Source organism: Heloderma suspectum, chromosome 2 (assembly GCF_057233095.1).
Source record: "Heloderma suspectum isolate Gila_16-S chromosome 2, 16-S_ref, whole genome shotgun sequence".
Lineage (NCBI taxonomy): Eukaryota > Metazoa > Chordata > Lepidosauria > Squamata > Helodermatidae > Heloderma > Heloderma suspectum.
The window spans coordinates 164,100,615-164,118,639 of NC_139459.1; the positions used below are offsets into that span (position 1 = coordinate 164,100,615).

Sequence of the window (18,025 nt, forward strand, 5' to 3'; positions counted from 1 at the left end):
ACTTGGCTTGTCTGCACCAGCAGGACTGCTTTTACAGTCAGAGCCAGAAATATTGGAACAAGGATAACTGTTTTGGCAGTTGGCCTCTGCACACCACCACATTGAAGTTGAAAGGAAACACACCCAAATGGGAGCGAAGTCAGGACTTTCAGCTGTAATTCAAGGGGTTTGAGAAAAGTGGGGCACTAACCATTAAGGAAGGACAGCCAGTGGCATACACACACATCCATTGTTGGTGGCTCAGAAGTAATGGAATGAATGGCTGACAAGCAGCTGCATGGCCAGGTGTGGCCTGTTTCTTGGGTACCCCATGACCAATCAAGCAGATAAAAGGCCTGGAGGTGGTTCTGAGTGTTATATTTGCATTTGGTACCTGTTCAATGGAACTCCCAACATGAGGTCCAAAGAGGTGTCCATGCGAGTGAAGGAGGCTATCATTAGGCTGAGGAAACAAAATAAACCTGAGAGGTAGCAAAAACAGTGGGAGTGGCCAACACAACAGTTTGGAACATCCTGAAAAAGAAGGAATTAACTGGCAAGCTCAGCAACAGCAAAAGGTCTGGAAGACCACGGAAGACAGCTAAAGTGGATGACTGCAGAATTCTGCTCATGGTGAAGAGGTACCCTTTCACAACATCTAGCCAGGTCAAGAACACTCTTGAGGAGGTAGGCATGTCATTGTCAGCAACTATGGTCAAGAGACGGCTTTATGAATGTAAATACAGAGGCCTCCCAACAAGGTGCAAACCACTGGTAATGCTCAAGAACAGACAGGCCAGATTAGCTTTTGCCAGCAAACACCTAAAAAAGCCTGCCCAGTTCTGGAATAAGATTCTTTGGACTGATTAAACCAATATTACCTTGTACCAGAATGATGGGAAGAGAAAAGTATGGCGAAGGAAAGGAACAGCTCATGATCCAAAGCATACCACATCGTCTGTCAAACATGGTGGAGGCAGTGTTATCGCATGGGCATGTATGGCTGCCAATGGAACCGGGTCACTGGTGTTTCTTGATGACCTGGCTGCTAATAAAAGCAGCAGGATGAATTCTGAAGTGTATAGGGCTATATTTCTGTTCAGATTCAGCCGAATGCTGCCACACTGATAGGACGCCGCTTCATATTGCAGGTGGATAATGACCCGAAACATACAGCAAAAGGTACCCAAGCAGCAGGCAAAGAAGTGGGCTGTTCTTCAATGGCCAAGTCAGTCACCTGATCTCAACCCAAGAGAGCATGCTTTTCACTTACTGAAGACAAGACTGAAGGCAGAAAGACCCACAAACAAGCAGCAGCTGAAGGCAGCTGCCTGCAGTAAAGGCCTGGCAAAGCATCTTGAGGGAGGAAACTCAGCATTTGGTCATGTCCATGGGTTCCAGACTTGAGGCAGTCATTGACTGCAAAGGATTTTCATCCAGGTATTAAAGGCGATCTTCAGCAAAGGAGATCGTTACCTTGTCGTGGTGCTGGAGCTTGAGCACCTCAATGATGTCGTGAGCTAAACCGTGAAGGGACACCCAAGATGGGAAGGTCATGGCAGAGAGGTCAGACTAAATACGATCCCTGGGGAAGGAAACGGCAACCCACCCCAGTATTCTTGCCATGAAAACTAAATGGATTAGTACAGCCAGAGATATGTTGGTATACCATCGGAAGATGGGACTCCCAGGTCGGAAGATGGTCAAAATGCTACTGGGGAGGAACAGAGGATAAGTTCAACTAGCCCCAGATGTGATGACGCAGCTAGCTCAAAGCCGAAAGGACGGCTAGCAGCCGATGGTGCTGGTGGTGAACGATGAATCCGATGTTCTAAAGATCAACACACCATAGGAACCTGGAATGTAAGATCTATGAGCCAGGGCAAATTGGATATGGTTATTGGGGAGATGTCAAGATTAAATATAGACATTTTGTGTGTCGGTGAACTGAAATGGACTGGAATGGGCCACTTCACATCAAATGACCACCAGATCTACTACTGTGGACAAGAGGACCACAGAAGAAATAGAGTAGCCTTCATAATTAATAATAAAGTGGATTAGTACAGCCAGAGATATGCTTGGATACAATCCAAAAAATGACAGAATGATCTCAATTCGAATTCAGGGTAAGCCATTTAACATCAGTGATCCAAATATACGCCTCAACCACAGATGCTGAAGAAGCAAAAGTAGATCAGTTCTATGAGGATCTGCAGCACCTACTGGATAGTATGCCAAAAAAAATGTTATTTTCATTACAGGAGACTGGAATGCTAAGGTGGGTAGTTGAACAACACCTGGAATTACAGGCAAGCATGGTCTGGGAGAATAAAATGAAGCAAGACATAGGCTGATAGAATTTTGCCAAGACAACTCACTGTGCATAACAAACACTCTCTTCCAACAACCTAAGAGACGACTTTATACATGGACTTCACCAGACGGTCGACACCGAAATCAGATTGACTACATCCTTTGTAGCCAAAGGTGGCGGACATCTATGCAGTCGGTAAAAACAAGACCTGGAGCTGATTGTAGTTCAGATCACGAACTTCTTATCGCACAATTTAGAATCAGACTAAAGAGAATAGGGAAGACCCACACATCAGTTAGATATGAGCTCACGAATATTCCTCATGAATATGCAGTGGAGGTGAAGAATAGATTTAAGGGACTAGATTTAGTAGATAGGGTCCCGGAAGAGCTATGGACAGAAGTTCGCAACATTGTTCAGGAGGCGGCAACAAAAAACGTCCCAAAGAAAACCAAGAAGGCAAGATGGCTGTCTGCTGAGACACTGGAAGCAGCCCAAAAAAGAAGGAAAGCAAAAGGCAACAGTGATGGGGGAGATATGCCTAATTAAATGCAAAATTCCAGAGGTTAGCCAGAAGAGATAAGGAATTATTTTTAAACAAGCAATGTGCAGAAGCGGAAGAAGATAATAGAATAGGAAGGACAAGAGACCTCTTCCAGAAAATTAGAAACATCGGAGGTAAATTCCAGGCAAAAATGGGTATGATCAAAAACAAAGATGGCAAGGACCTAACAGAAGCAGAAGAGATCAAGAAAAGGTGGCAAGAATATACGGAAGATCTGTATAGCAAGGATAATAATATCGAGGATAGATTTGACAGTGTGGTCAGTGAGCTAGAGCCAGACATCCTGAAGAGTGAGGTTGAATGGGCCTTAAGAAGCATTGCTAATAACAAGGCAGCAGGAGATGATGGTGTCCCAGCTGAACTGTTTAAAATCTTGCAAGATGATGCTGTCAAGGTGATGCATGCCATATGCCAGCAAATTTGGAAAACACAAGAATGGCCAACAGACTGGAAAAAATCAACTTATATCCCCATACCAAAAAAGGGAAGCACCAAAGAATGTTCAAACTATCGAACAGTGGCACTTATTTCACATGCCAGTAAGGTAATGCTCAAGATCTTGCAAGGTAGACTCCAGCAATTCATGGAATGAGAATTGCCAGATGTACAAGCTGGGTTTCGAAAAGGCAGAGGAACTAGAGACCAAATTGCCAATATCCACTGGATAATGGAGAAAGCCAGGGAGTTTCAGAAAAACATCTATTTCTGTTTTATTGACTATTCTAAAGCCTTTGACTGTGTGGATCATAACAAACTGTGGCAAGTTCTTGGTGGGATGGGGATACCAAGTCATCTTGTCTGCCTCCTGAGGAATCTGTATAATGACCAAGTAGCAACGGTAAGAACAGACCACGGAACAATGGACCGGTTTAAGATTGGGAAAGGAGTACGGCAGGGTTGTATACTCTCACCCTAGCTATTCAACCTGTACGCAGAACACATCATGCAACGTTCTGGGCTTGATGAATCAAAGGCTGGAGTTAAAATCGCTGGGAGAAACATTAACAATCTCAGATATGCAGATGATACCACTTTGATGTCTGAAAGCGAGGAGGAGCTGAGGAACCTTATGATGAAGGTGAAAGAAGAAAGTGTGAAAGCTGGGTTGCAGTTAAACCTCAAAAAAACCAAGATTATGGCAACCAGCTTGATTGATAACTGGCAAATAGAGGGAGAAAACGTGGAGGCAGTGACAGACTTTGTCTTTCTAGGCGCAAAGATTACTGCAGACGCTGACTGCAGCCAGGAAATCAGAAGACGTTTACTTCTTGGGAGGACAGCAATGACAAATCTTGATAAAATAGTGAAGAGCAGAGACATCACACTGACAGCAAAGGTCTGCATAGTTAAAGCAGTGGTCTTCCCCATAGTAACCTATGACTGCGAGAGCTGGACCATAAGGAAGGCTGAGCGAAGAAAGATAGATGCTTTTGAACTGTGGTGCTGGAGGAAAATTCTGAGAGTGCCTTGGACTGCAAGAAGATCAAACCAGTCCATCCTCCAGGAAATAAAGCCAGACTGTTCACTTGAGGGAATGATATTAAAGGCAAAACTGAAGTACTTTGGCCACATAATGAGAAGACAGAATACCTTGGAGAAGATGCTGATGCTAGGGAAAGTGGAAGGCAAAAGGAAGAGGGGCCGACCAAGGGCAAGATGGATGGATGATATTCTGGAGGTGACGGACTCGACCTTGGGGGAGCTGGGGGTGGTGACAGCCGACAGGAAGCTCTGGCGTGGGCTGGTCCATGAAGTCACGAAGTCGGAAGGGACTGACCGAATAAACAACAAATTAAAGGTGATCCTTCAGTTTGAAACAATGTTGGTTTGTTCCATTACTTATGAGCCACCAACGATGGGTGTGTGTGTATGCCACTGGCTGTACTTCCTGAATGGTTAGTGCCCCACTTTTGTCAAACCCCTTGAATTACAGCTGAAAGTCCTGACTTCGCTCCGATCTGGGTTTGTTTCCTTTCAACTTCAATGTGGTGGTGTACAGAGGCCAACTGCCGAAACAGTTATCCTTGTTCCGATATTTCTGGCCCTTACTATATGTTCTTAGTTTTGTCTAAGGGCAGTTACCATGTTAAAAAAAGTGGTTTAATGGCTGCCCAAGAGTTGTGCAACTCAGTCTTATAAGAGCTCCATTAAAAAAAATTCTTTAAAACTTTGTCATGAGTTAAGTATGGCTATAAATTAAAAATAAACAAAATAAATGTTGGACATGCCTTTCCATTTCCTTTTTGTTTTTGCACAATGCATGGTTGGTATGTGTTCTTTTGGTGGATCATAAATATCATAATAATGGGAGAAGCATTTGGTAGGGCTCCAGCTGCTTATGCATATGTGATCGCTCCTTCTCTTATTGTCCCTTTGGGATGCAAGATTTTAGGGCAGGATTTTTGGGTTCTCACAGAATTCAAATGTGCTGCTGTTTTGGTGGCTGGAGGAAGCAGCTGACCTTATAAGCTTGAGGGTTTTTTTTAAATAAAGAAAACTTGTTATCTATCTGCTTTGCAACAGAACAGAAAGCCGCTGAAAGAGCAGCAAGAGATCAAGCCAAGGCAGAAGAGGCCTTTCAGGAGCTGGATGATGATGTAGATGGGATGTGAGTTTCATTTGATTCCCCTCTCAGTGGCTGTACCAGTGAATGTGGCAAGCATATAGATCCTGATTCTGCTTCTGATCCTTTTTCTTCCTGATGTGAAATTCTACAGCTTAACTCTTCTTGCATTTTGTTGGGGGTGGTAGGAGGAGGAGCATTTATTACTGCTATCTCAGGCTGCATTGGCTTATGGGGTGGTAACGCAGTAGTCCCTGTGTGTGGTTTCTAAGTAGCGACATCTAAATAGGACACCAAGCAGCTTCCCAGGCTTAGAGGTGGAAGGGTCTGTAGGTCATTTAATCCAATCCCTTTTCCTTGAGTCATGGTCTGAAGTCCTCGTGGCAAGAGCTACTAAGCTCTGTCTGCTTCTATCAGATCCTCTGCACAGTTGGGCAGTCCTTGCTCCTTTAAGCAGTGGGTGAACTGAAAAAGAGGCAGAGGAGCAGGAAGGGTGGGGTTTTCAGGCTTCCTGTGCCTTTTCTTTGAGCCAAGATACTCTGCTCCTAAAGCATCGCCAAGAGAAACTGTGCAAGCACTAACAAGGGCTGAAAACGTGCTCTTTTTAAAACAAAAGCTAGGAATCATAGGAACCCAAAATGCACTTGGCATAGGTATTGAGAGCCAGTGTGGTGTAGTGGCAAGAGTGTTGGACTAGGAGCTGAGAGATCCGGGCTCTAGTCCCCACTCGGCCATGGAAGCTCACTGGGTGACTTTGGGCCAGCCACAGGCTCTCAGCCCAACCCACCTCACAGGGTTGTTGTTGTGAGGATAAAATGGAGAGGAGGAGGATAATGTAAGCCGCCTTGGGTTCCTTGCAAGAGGAAAAAAGGCAGGGTATAAATGCAATAAATAAATAAATAAAGTTGCAAAAGACTTGGTTAGCACCCTAATTGCTTGTCTGCCTTCCTGTGTCTTCAGGGTGTCTATTGCTGAGCTTCAGACACACCCTGAGCTGGATGTGGATGGCGATGGGATCCTGTCAGAAACGGAAGCCCAGGTATCATGATGGGGAGTATGTACCTGTAGCAGAAGGCTGTTCCAATGCAAGCAGTAATGGCTGTCCATGGTTATCCCTGGCTCTTGCCTGGTGACCTTCCACTTCAAAGGGCTTTTCGTACTTGGTGGTTCTTTCTGCCCCCTCTCCAGATTAGGTCAGGTTGGATACCACTTGATGCTTGGAGGGAAGGTGGAGTCTGGGAGGTGGTAGTGGAGAAAACCAGCAGGACTTGATATCTATCGCTGTTATTTCCTGAAAACTGGGTCTTGCCAAAGGGGGATGTCCTGGGGGTCAGCAGTGTTCTGTTGAAGATACTCTGCTCTAGTTGATACCACTCTTCCAGCCATTGCCAATATGATTTGCCCTGCATGTGCTCATTAGCTCTCTTTCTGGAAGTGTCCACCCTCTGTCAGATCAGGAGGGGCTGTAACTCAGTGGTAGAGCACCTGCTTTGCATGTTAGAAGGTCCCAGGTTCAATGCTCAGCATCTCCCGGTAGAGCAGGGAAAGACTCCTGCCTGGAACTCTGGAGAGCTGCTGCCCGTCAGTGTTGACAATACTGGGCCAGATGGACCAGTGGGCTGACTCAGCATAAAGCAGCTTCCTATCAGTTGTCGGTGCTTGAATCCTTGTTGCAGTGGTGGCTGGTCTGTTCACCTCCCAAGCGCTGGGGCAGAAACGGACAGTATATCAGGGAGCCAAGGCCAGCACGCGTATGGTGATGAAGTTTACGTGACACTCCCATGCCTTGCCACAGTTGGTGGGCATGTTGCTCTCACTTTCCGATACTTCTCTGGAGTTGTTCAAAAATCTTGATTATAAAGTAGATTCACATAATGTCCTCTCCCCCTCCCCCAAAGATATTTTGTACACCTGGCAGTGTGCATTCGTACAGAGGTTGATATACGCAACTTGCCTATACTATTTTTGTGCTTTTTCAGGAGAGTGCCAAATTGAGCACTCACCGGCTTGCATGGCCTGGAGCAGAAGTGACACTTCCCAGTTCTTAACCATGGTTAAGAGGTGTCAGGAGCACCTGCTGTTCTCTCTCTGATTTCATCTGTCCCCGAGTTCAGCACAGTTAGCTTGAAACTAGGGTTTGAAGCAGGTTTAAAACTAGTTGCAGTTAAGAGACTGGGAAATGTTATGCCTGCGCTAGATGCATGTCTGACTCCTGCAGTAGTAACACAAATCCTCATAGTTAAATGAATTAACAAGTCACAAGTGTCTTCTTTTTTCTCCCATTTCTCCCACCTTTTACATTGGAAAATGCAGCCATCATTTTGCTGCCACCTTTTCAGCTCTGAGAACTTGAAATACACGTATTTTTAAGTGACAGCTGGGATCCTCATAATGAGAGCCTTCCCAAGTGCCTTGGAGGCTACATTTTCGCCACCTCTTGGTCCAGAAACTTTCAGGTGTTCTTCAGTGCAATGCTACAAGGTCCTGTGTGCCACATTGGGTGAAAAATTATGACTTTTGGCTGAAAAATGCAGGATATGAAGTGGCATAAAGCTGCAACCAATGAAGCTGCTCTTGTGGGGGGGCAGGGGGAGGCTCATTCTGCTCGGGGTTTGCCTAGAGCCAGAAACAATGCATTTGAGCTCCCGGAGGTGTTGCTTTCTTTTGTCTTGTGCTGCTTGGCAGTCTGGCTTCAGTTTTCAAGAGATATTTGCTGTGCACATTTCTGCTTTCTGTGGGATGCTGCAATCTGGGTTGAGTGGGCATCTAATTGGGACCTCATTTGGACTTTCAGATCTTCCCTTCCATAAGGCTTATGTGGGGTTACAGCAGCCTTCCCCAACCTGGTGCCCTCCACATGTTTTGGACTATAACTCTCAGTATTTCTGACCATTGACCATGCTGGCTGGGGTTGATGGCTGCTGTAGTCCAAAACATCTGGAGACTATCAGTTTGGGGAAGGCTGGGTTACAGTGTAGAAATGTGCTTCCTGTGGAAGCTTAAAACTAGCTTTCGTAGAGGATTCTTATGACTCTTCCAGAATGGTTCAGGTTTGAGTGAGTACACTAGAAAAGAAGGGAGTTCCCTAGTTGTGAGGCAACCACTGTTTAGCGGATAGGACCTCGACTTGGGGCAGGCTCCACTCTCCTTCCTGTGGCTCTCAGTCTTGATTCCTTTATCTTTGTAGAGCAGTTTTCTTTGATTTTCAGAATATTGCAAGATTTATACTTTTTTATACTCACAGTTCGCAATCCAAGAACAAACCATGGGTTCTCTTTATGGCTCGTTCATGGTTAACAAACCATAGTTTATTAGCTCAGCTGGGTTTAGACAATATGATAATTGTGGTTCAACAACAACCCTCGGTTCAACAGCAACCCTCAAGTGTGGTTTATCATGTTGTGTGAACCGAGTCATGTCTGGGTTCAAATGTCATGTAGCAACCCTTGATCAGCCCAGTCAGTGGTTGAATCTTCAAAATGGCCTCAGAACACGCCTGACACGCATCATGGTATTACGTGCGAACTGGGTCTTTGTCTGAGGTGGCCACAAAATGGCAGTAATGCTAACTTTGTTCTACTTGAGAGTGTGTTCAGGCTCTTTTTGCTGGCAGCTGAGCTATCACAGGAAGACTGTGGAATGCCTGTTGCAGTCCTGCACAGTTCAGAGCATTCCACACACTCTGAGTACCTCTTTACTCCAGGGGTAGGCAACCTGGTGCCCTCCATAGGGTTTGGACTGTAACTCCCATAAGCTTCAGCCACTGTGGCTAATTGTCAGAGGTTATAGGAGTTGTAATACAAAACATTTGGAGGGCTCCATCAGTATGATTAACTTGAGAGAATCACTGCCCCCAAATGTGCAATTAGCCACTAGTTTAAATTACTTTAAAAGAGGATTAGGCAAATTTGGGGTGGATAGGTATATCAGCATCTATGACAAGTAAATGGAGCCTCCAGTTTCTAGGGGTGGAAAGGCAGAGGGGACCACTACTTTCATTCCCTTCTTTTCTCGAACGACTGGTGGCTGTTCAGTCGCTTTCCCACGCAGTACAATAACAAAGATACAGCACCTCCATCTACTTTTAGTCAAAAACAGGTGGATGTTTCATTAGCTCATCTTTCCCCAATATGGTGCCTTCCAGGTGTGTTGGACTGCAACTCCCATCATCCTCAGCTAGCATGGCCAGTGGCCCTTTGAAAGCAGTTCACAGAAATAAGTAAAAGCTATTAAAAATAGAAACTAACTGTGCACACACACACACACGCGCGCGCGCACGCACACACTATTAAAACTAAAATAGCTGTACCGAACAACTCAAACCCAGATTAACAATCCACAAAAAACATAATATAAAACATTAAGCAGTGGCTTTCACTAACTGAATGCACACCAATAAATTAAATTGCAACGTGGCTTCATTTTTTGAACTGCTTGAGAAAATCTCTTTAGGCTGCAAATTGAGTAGCTAATTCTGTTTCTATTAATAGGCAAACTCTGCATCCTTACCAAACTGAGAAGTTGAGTCATGGGCACCGAAGCTCCTGCCCCAGTGGCCAGTTTTATTCTCTTGTGCTTCAGAGAACTTCTCCATGGCATAGCCTTGCTTGTGTCTAGTCGTCAGGACAGAGAGATTGACATAGTTCAAAGGTGTATACTATTGTCCCTTCTGAACTGGTATGCTCTGGCTCAGAACCAGGGCTTATCCTAATTGGGCATTTCCATTTATAGGTAATAAGAACCCCTCCCAAACGCCTTAAGAATGCAATCATATGTATGTTTAGACAGAAATAAGTCCTACAACTCCCAGCTTCCCCCAGCCAGCATGCTTGGCTGGGGGATGCTGGGAGTTGTAAGACTTTTTTCTGTCTTAAACGCACATAGGATTACACCCTAAGTTGCCTATTAAGCATTCTGTTTTGCACTATGTTAGCTAGTAATATTGCTCAACAAACATCTTACCTTGACCCTAGCAAGCAAAACATCCTATTTGAACTTATCAAGCCTTATACTTCAATGAAGTGTCCAGAGATCAGAGGCAAAATTCAGCTGCTCAGAGCAGTGTATTTTCATGTCATTTTCAGAGGTGAATGTTTGTGTGTCTGGGACATGGGTGATGGATTAGCAAACATTGCTGTCCCTCCCTCTTAGCTAATGGCTAACAGAAGAGCAGAACAAAATGGATTCTGAATCTGGTTGTGCTAACTCCAGTATATGGTTTAGTTTTGCCACGTTGGTGAGTTACAAAGAGATCGTGGCACATCTTGGGTTACATCATACATAGGGGCTTCCTGCAAGAATCTGGCTGGCCACTGCTGGAGTCAGGGTGCTTGACTATATGGACCGCTGGTCTCATCCAGCAGGGCTCTTCGCACGTTCCTTATCACAAGTGACCTTGTACAGCCTGGCTAGCTATTGTCTTTCCAAAATGCATCCCCAATCTGGGGAACGGGAAGAGGCCTGCCTGGTACTTAGTTTGAATTACGGTTCAGCCCTGGAGCATATGAAACTGTGTGAGAGTAAAATGTGACTCTTGTTCTTCCAGACCTTGCTGGACAACAACGTTCAGGTGGACATGGGTGGTTTCCAGGACACTGTGTGGGCGGCGATCAAGGAGAAGTACAGAGCAGAGGTCAGTGTGCCAACCCAGTCTTCCTCTACCGCTGCCCCAAGCAGCTCAGATGATCTCATCTGGGGAATGAATTTGACAAGGACAGCTTAGTCAGGCAGCTGTGTGGCTGCAGTGGCTTTGAGAAGGGCCCACATGGTTAGGTGAAGAAATTCTGTTTCTCTTGCATGTACACTTGCTCAGGGTTCCAGGACAGGGGGTAGCCCTGACTACGGCAGTATGAGTCCCTGGTCACGAAGCTCCAGAATACTGGGAGGAGGGCCACCTTAAAGGGGTGGGTGGATGTCGTTTTCCAGGCCTGAGTTTATAGAGGAAAGAGGAGTTCTGTCTTTTTGTCCTCTTCATAATTGGGGCTGATGGGACTGTGTGATGCCTTAGCAGACGCAGGTGCATGTAGAGGTCCTTTTTACTGTGTAGAGTTGTAGTAATATTTGACAATTATATAGCATTTTCAGAGTGTTCTAAGTACTTCACATATGTTATTTCATTAATCTGTACAATATCTCTGTAAGGTAGGTCAGTATGTTCCCAGATTTCAGCTGAGGTGTTGAGACTGAGAGAAGAGTGGCTTGCCTGAGGCCACCTAGGTTGTTCATGGCAGAAACAAGATTTGGGCCTGAATCTTCTTGGTTCACAGCTAGGTCTCATGACTTGATATTCTATACTTGTAGGCTCTTCTTTTAACAATAGCTGTTACTTGGTGGAACTTCCCAGCATTCCCTAACACTTTGGCCATGGGTCAGCACCGCAGTACTCATGGGCACAGTGGTGCCCACCAGGACCCCTGAGTGCACCTGCCAGATCCCCTGAGGATTTTCGCTTCCTCCTCCCCCTGCTGCTGTTGCCTTATAGGTCATAAGCTCGTCATCATGCTTAGCACCTCCCATCTGAGGTTTCCTCTCTCCTCCATTTCTGCTTCCTTGTTTTGGGCAGAAAAAGGAGGAAGTGAGTGTGGAGGGAGGGGGAGGAGAGTGTGGTGGCTGTTCCCCACAAACACTCTTTCAACCTCTGAAATGTGCTTGCAGTCTCGAGAAGGTTGCCTACCCCTGCTCCAGACATTGTGAAAAAGGAGCTTGCAACACAACACCCCCCCCCCCCCCCAGTATGGCTTTAAGGTCTTCTCCAGCACTGTGGAATGACATATATTTGATCTTTTGCTTTTCTGGTTTGTTTTGTGAATATGGTCTTGCCCAAATTTGAAATTTGATCTTTTCAGGACCTTGATATAGACCAGCCTTCCCTAACCTGATGCCCTCCAGATGTGATGTACTACAACTGCCATCATCCCCAGCTAGCATGTTGTATTCCAAGGAATCTGGAGGACACCAGGTTGGGGAAGGCCAATACAAGTGATGCTTTCATGTTATGGTTAGTATATGCAAATCTTTTTATTTGTATTAGTTGTCACAGAATTGAATACAAGAAGCCCATTTTCAACCACAAGTAGATCATGACCATTCTTGCTGTCAGTGTGTTGACTTTCCCTGAGGGTAGAAACAGAATGGACTGGTGCAATTTTATATAGTCTCAGACTTAAAGCATGAGAGTGATTTTTTCCCTCTACTTTTTTTTAAAAAGAACAACCCTTTGCTAAATAAACCAGCTTGGTGAGATGATGATACATACAAGACCTTGTTTTCATACAAGCTGTTTAAGGCAACCTCTGGCAGATGGTTGTCGTATTGGGGGAGCCTGCCCCCAAAGGGTTTGCTTTTGGAAGATGTAATTGCTGTGTTGGTAAGTGATAACCGGATAAGTTAAAAGTCCGTTAGTAGTTCTTTTAGGATTCATCAAAGATTATGTAAGAGAGGAGAATAAAGAAATGATGATTAACTTGTTAACAGAACTGAAAAAGCATCTAAATGAAAAATGGATACTTTATCTAGTGAGGATTGGTTAAAAAGGAGAATGGAATAAATTGCTGATGGTAAAATTCACTCATTTAATATGGTTTAAAATAAGGAGGTAATTAGAAACTCATTTGTGGGTAACTGGAATTTATTCTTAACCTTTTAGAAATGAAGTTTTCGACAAAATATAGCTACTGAGGGAGTATTACAATAATTCTCATCAGGGGATCTGCTTTATTAAGACTGTGTATACCTTTTTAACTGGGAACTTGTCTGTCTATATTCATAGGTGTGGAAAATGTGTGTGTTTTTTTTTAAAACAGACTCTTGGGAGAGGTTCGACTTTATCTTTGTGACTCTGGCAGGGCGGCAGAGTAGTAGAGGCTCTGGTACTTCATTTGAACCAGTTGCAGTAGCAATATTCAGTTCATGCCTATATCCTTAAATTTGCATGACACCTTTTTGTTAGATCCTGAACACTATGGTATGATTGTGAAATAAGAGTTTGGTCTTGAAGGCACATGATATAGCACAGCCTTCTCCAAGCTGGTGCCCTCCAGGTATGTTGGACTACAATCCCCATCAGCCCCAGGCAAAATTGTCAATAGTCAGGAATGCTGGGAGTTGTTGTCTAAAACACCTGAAGGGCATCAGGTTTGGGAAGGCTGATATTGCAAAATTGCCAAACAGGTGCGTCTACTCAGTGCCTGGATGGGAGACCGCTTGGGATTCCTACTTATATTACTCTGAGTTTCATGGGAAGAAACAGGATATAAATGTAATAGGATTGATTTCCTTATATATTTCTATCTCCTTGGAAAGAGGTCTATTACAGCTTATTTATAGATTTTAAAAATATTTAAAATATTTATTGGCTGCCTTTTAGGGCATTGCCCTCACAGGGCAACATACACAGCCAAGACAGCAGATGTATCATAGACTTCAAATAGTATATAGCAGAAAGTAAATCTCCAAATGTTTCAGACTTCAGCTCTCAGAAGCCCCTGCTAGCATGGCTTCTGGAGGTCTACTTTCTTCCCACCCGTGCTATATAGTTCAGAATCTCAAAGCCCCCATAAAATAGCAGTGCAAATTAAGTTATGTTGTGGAACAGTCAAATTTTTAAGGCCTGCAATGTGGTGTCTTTGTGTAGTTCTGTTGGAAGGGAGTTTCATAACCCTGTGTGACAACACTGAGAAGACCCTGCCTCTCATGCCTGACATCCTAATTTATTTTATGCGGTGGGTGGTTATACAAATAGTGTATGTGACACTGGTCTTAACATAAGGGTAGGACTGTTCAGTGATGGTGGTCCTTTAGATAACCTGACCCCAAACTGTTTAGGGCTTTAAAGGTTACTGTGAACGCTTTGACTTGAAAAACACTGTTTCCCGTTAAAAGCATGTCTAAAGAAGCTTACAATAAAAACACATCCCAATAGTAAGAGCTACGCCTTCAAATGAAATGTTTTTATTTGGTCTACCAGAGTGTCTCCTGAGGCTCCTAACCTTGGAAAACTTATATAACAGGGAAGCAACCATTACGGACAGGGCATGTGGGAAGTGTAAGCTCCAATCCTATGCCGTTTCCTGGGAGTAAGCCCCATTGACTATAGTGAGCTGACTTCTGAGTAGATATGTAGTGGACTAGACTACTAATTACATTTTTCCCTGTGGTTCTTGTAAGGCATCATTAGAAACTGTTCATTCTATGCAATGGGTTAGTAGACTGGCTTCCCCTTGAGTCTCAGGAATGATGCATATAGGTTGTGCACTCTTTGGATGTCATGATAAGCCACGACTGGAATGAGCTGTACGGTCTCCCACCCCACTCCTCTGGTGTGTGGCTTACTGGTCCAGCACACTCTGCAGCCACTATACAGCGCTGGCTTATAGTCCTTGAATTTTTAGAATTTGACTTTTTTTTTTAAATGAATATAGATTTTAGCAGTTAATTAAGCTGAAATCCTTTTGATTTTAACAATTGGCTTTATGCCACTATTATACTTCATCAGTTTTTCCTTCATTGTATTTATTTATTTTATATGAAGTATTTTTATGCTGCTTCTCAGTTGAAGTGGCTTCCAGAGTGGCTTACATATGATCAATTAAACAAGGCAGTCCCTGCCCACAAGCTTACAGTCTAAGAATACATGATCTTGTTCAGTCGTTAAGTCGTGTCCGACTCTTTGTGACCCCATGGACCATAGCACGCCAGGCCTTCCTGTCCTCCGCTCTCTCCCGGAGTGTGCTCAAGTTCATATTCATTGCATCGGTGATGCTATCTAGCCATCTCATCCTCTGCCATCCCCTTCTCCTTTTGCCTTCAATCTTTCCCAGCATCAGGGTCTTAAAAATACATGATACACAAGGAAAAAGGAATGGAGTGTGGAAGGGGGGAAGGAATTAATTCTTTCAGCAGGGCTAGTGGAATGGCCCAGCTCTCCTCTCCCTCTGTACAGCCTTTTGTACCTCACTTTTTGGAGTAATTGATATATTGTGAAATGCTTTTGCAGTGGTTTCATTGCATAATTTGTATTGCGTTGATATATTTATAAGATGCTTTGCATTCTTAGATTGGTCAGAAAGGCAGGATATAATAGGAAGCATAAATAGGCTAATGCTTTTGTCAGAACTGTTTGGACTGTGTAGATTTAGATCGGCTTTTTGAGAACTACAGAATCTTGGTGGGCACTAATTTCCTACTCCTGGGGAACTGGGGCTACCTTATCCAGTGTGAAGCCTTCTCTGAAGGATCTTTGGAAAGGCAGGCTCCTCAGGAACTCCTGGCCCAGAAAAGGTGATGTCTTTGGTATTTGTTCTTCCTTGCTCTTCGAATGTTCAAAACAGTTAACTGAGTGCAGAAATCAGGTATTCTGCTAATGTTGGGCTAAGCTCAAGTCTTCCCTCTCTAGAGCTTGCCTGATGTTCAGCCTCCACCAAAGCCCCCAGTAGAGGAAGAGCCAGATAATCAACCTGATGCCCATGTGGACCAGTTACCTCCTGATGAGGACTATGATGAAGAGGATGATGAAGAGGAAGAAACTGATGAAGATGGCATTGATGAGGAGGTGAAGGTACTAACTATGTTGTAGAAGTCTACAAATGAAATATACAGGGATACCCCTGCTCCTAACTTGAATTCTGCAGGCAAAACCATGCATCACAGGAAAATGTATGCAAGTGTGCTTGTTTTTGCATACTTTATCCTGAAAACAATGTTTTTATGTTTGTTTGAATTGAGAGAAGTTGGTCAAGGAGGAATACGGTGACAAGGGAGTGATATGGGTAAAGGCTCCTGACCAAATTCTATGGAGGATGGGTGGAAAGGTAACCATGCTGGTCACGCTAACTTCTTCCTCTGGAGCCTTCTGGTGACTATGTATTCAAGCCCATTTTCGCAGCCCTGGGGGCTACACACTTTAAAATGAAAAGTGATTTTAAGATCACAAATTCCATACAGGAATGTGTAGAATTCCAGAAGATGAGCAGCCTCCTTCCATATCCAGCAGGATGAAAGTCAAGTGGGGGCTGGGTTTGCCTCTCCTGGCGTAGTAATGGGACAGTGGAGCCTGTTCATCATGTATGGGAAATATCACCCTTTTTTCTTTTTTGGAGGGATTCAGTTCTGTTTTCAAATTCTGGGCTTTTCTTCTGTTTTTCTGGGTATATTTATGTAGCCTATTTTTGTGAGTCCTTTCAAGGGACATGTATTAGTATATTCAGCTGAATAGTTGTTTTCTGGCAATATCTGAGCTGATCCCTGTTTAGTATCAAGAGTGAATTCTTCACTAACCCTAGCACATGTTTCTTCCTGCTCTTCCCCTCCCTTGAGTTGGTCATCTCCTTCCTTGGAAAGCTCTTGGTCACTTGGTATCTATCAATCAGCTCTTCAGGTCTCTATGTGTTAGTTTCTGCCACTATCCTTCTTTGTTTTCCTTCTGCTCTGGGTGTGTATGGTCTGGGTTTGGGGTTGAAATAGATGATCACTACCTGTTGCCTTGTTGTCTCTACAGGTCCCCCCACCCAAGCCATCCTCTGATACTCAGGCAGCGGAGGATGAAGGGGAGAAGATGCCCCCTTACGATGAAGCCACGCAAGCTCTAATTGATGGTAGGTCATTCTTTCCGAAGCATCCTTTCAAATGGAAGGGGACTCCATGATTGTGTTTAGTAAGCCCAGGCCTGCCTGTGGATTTACTGCATAGAAAAGAGGTAGCCCTCTTGGTTTCAGTTGAAGCTACATTAAAATAATACTTTGGGTTGTTGTGAGGAGTCACATTGCTCTCCTTTTCTCATCTGTAAAATGGGAATCAGTTGCGTTTCTTGTAGTATTAATGGGAAGATGACAAGTAAGATGGCACTGCATTTTGAATGTATTTATGAGTAACCCAGATAACAGAAAATGTTTTCTGATAGCTGCATCTAAAACAGACTGTGGAAAGTCACGGGAGAGTGATTAAGCAGGTAACAATTAAATGACCTGTTTGCCAATACAAAATACTGACATGTTTGTCATAAAATTGTTTTTCTAGGATATCCTGCCTGAGGCAGGAGGCTAGGCTGCATGATCTCTAATAGTCTAGAGTCCTACTTGCACCACCGCCCCTAGTCAGGATGGAGGAATTCAGTGCACATATGTGTGTACGTACTCTGAGCCTTGAGTTGAGCTGGTGTTTAGACAGCTCTGCATTTGTCGCTTTTTACTTGGAGCTGGTATTCAATCTCTTATATTTTATTTTACTCTAATGTATTTGTGACCAGTGCTGCCTTATCTGTCCAGGTCATCTCTTGGACTTGCCATTTGTAAGAGGGTTTTTTTAGGCAAGACACATATGAATGTGCTCAGATCTGGTTTTTAGATGCTAAAAAGGGGTTGGTCAGCATGGGGTTGGTGATGTTGGTGGTCACCATGGCTAACTTTGCTCAGGAATGTTTCCTAGTGGAGCCATTTGCAATTTTGATGATGGTGGTTATCTCCCCTGGGAGCTCATGGGTCTCCTCCCATTCTCTCTTGACTTCAGGGAGGCGAAGGCTTTCATAGGGCCAGCACCACAGTAGCTATTTCCATTTTGGCGGCTGGCACTTTGAGGGGATGTCTCCCCAGGTGTTCCCTCTGGGAGA

At 44.2% G+C, this 18,025-nt stretch overlaps 1 protein-coding gene across 4 annotated transcripts in view; it reads left to right on the plus strand.

The window, feature by feature from the left end:
- Positions 1 to 18,025, plus strand: part of PRKCSH (PRKCSH beta subunit of glucosidase II) — a 67,871-nt gene that overhangs the window by 12,469 nt on the left and 37,377 nt on the right. For 2 of the 4 annotated variants that reach the window (XM_084835676.1, XM_084835674.1), the window contains exons 8-12: positions 5,385 to 5,469; positions 6,385 to 6,463; positions 10,970 to 11,056; positions 15,818 to 15,979; positions 16,919 to 17,015. In XM_084835676.1, coding sequence (XP_084691802.1) covers positions 5,385 to 5,469; positions 6,385 to 6,463; positions 10,970 to 11,056; positions 15,818 to 15,979; positions 16,919 to 17,015 — 510 coding nt within the window. The remainder of the gene's footprint in view (positions 1 to 5,384; positions 5,470 to 6,384; positions 6,464 to 10,969; positions 11,057 to 15,817; positions 15,980 to 16,918; positions 17,016 to 18,025) is intronic. The other 2 variants (XM_084835677.1, XM_084835675.1) reach the window with 1 other exon arrangement.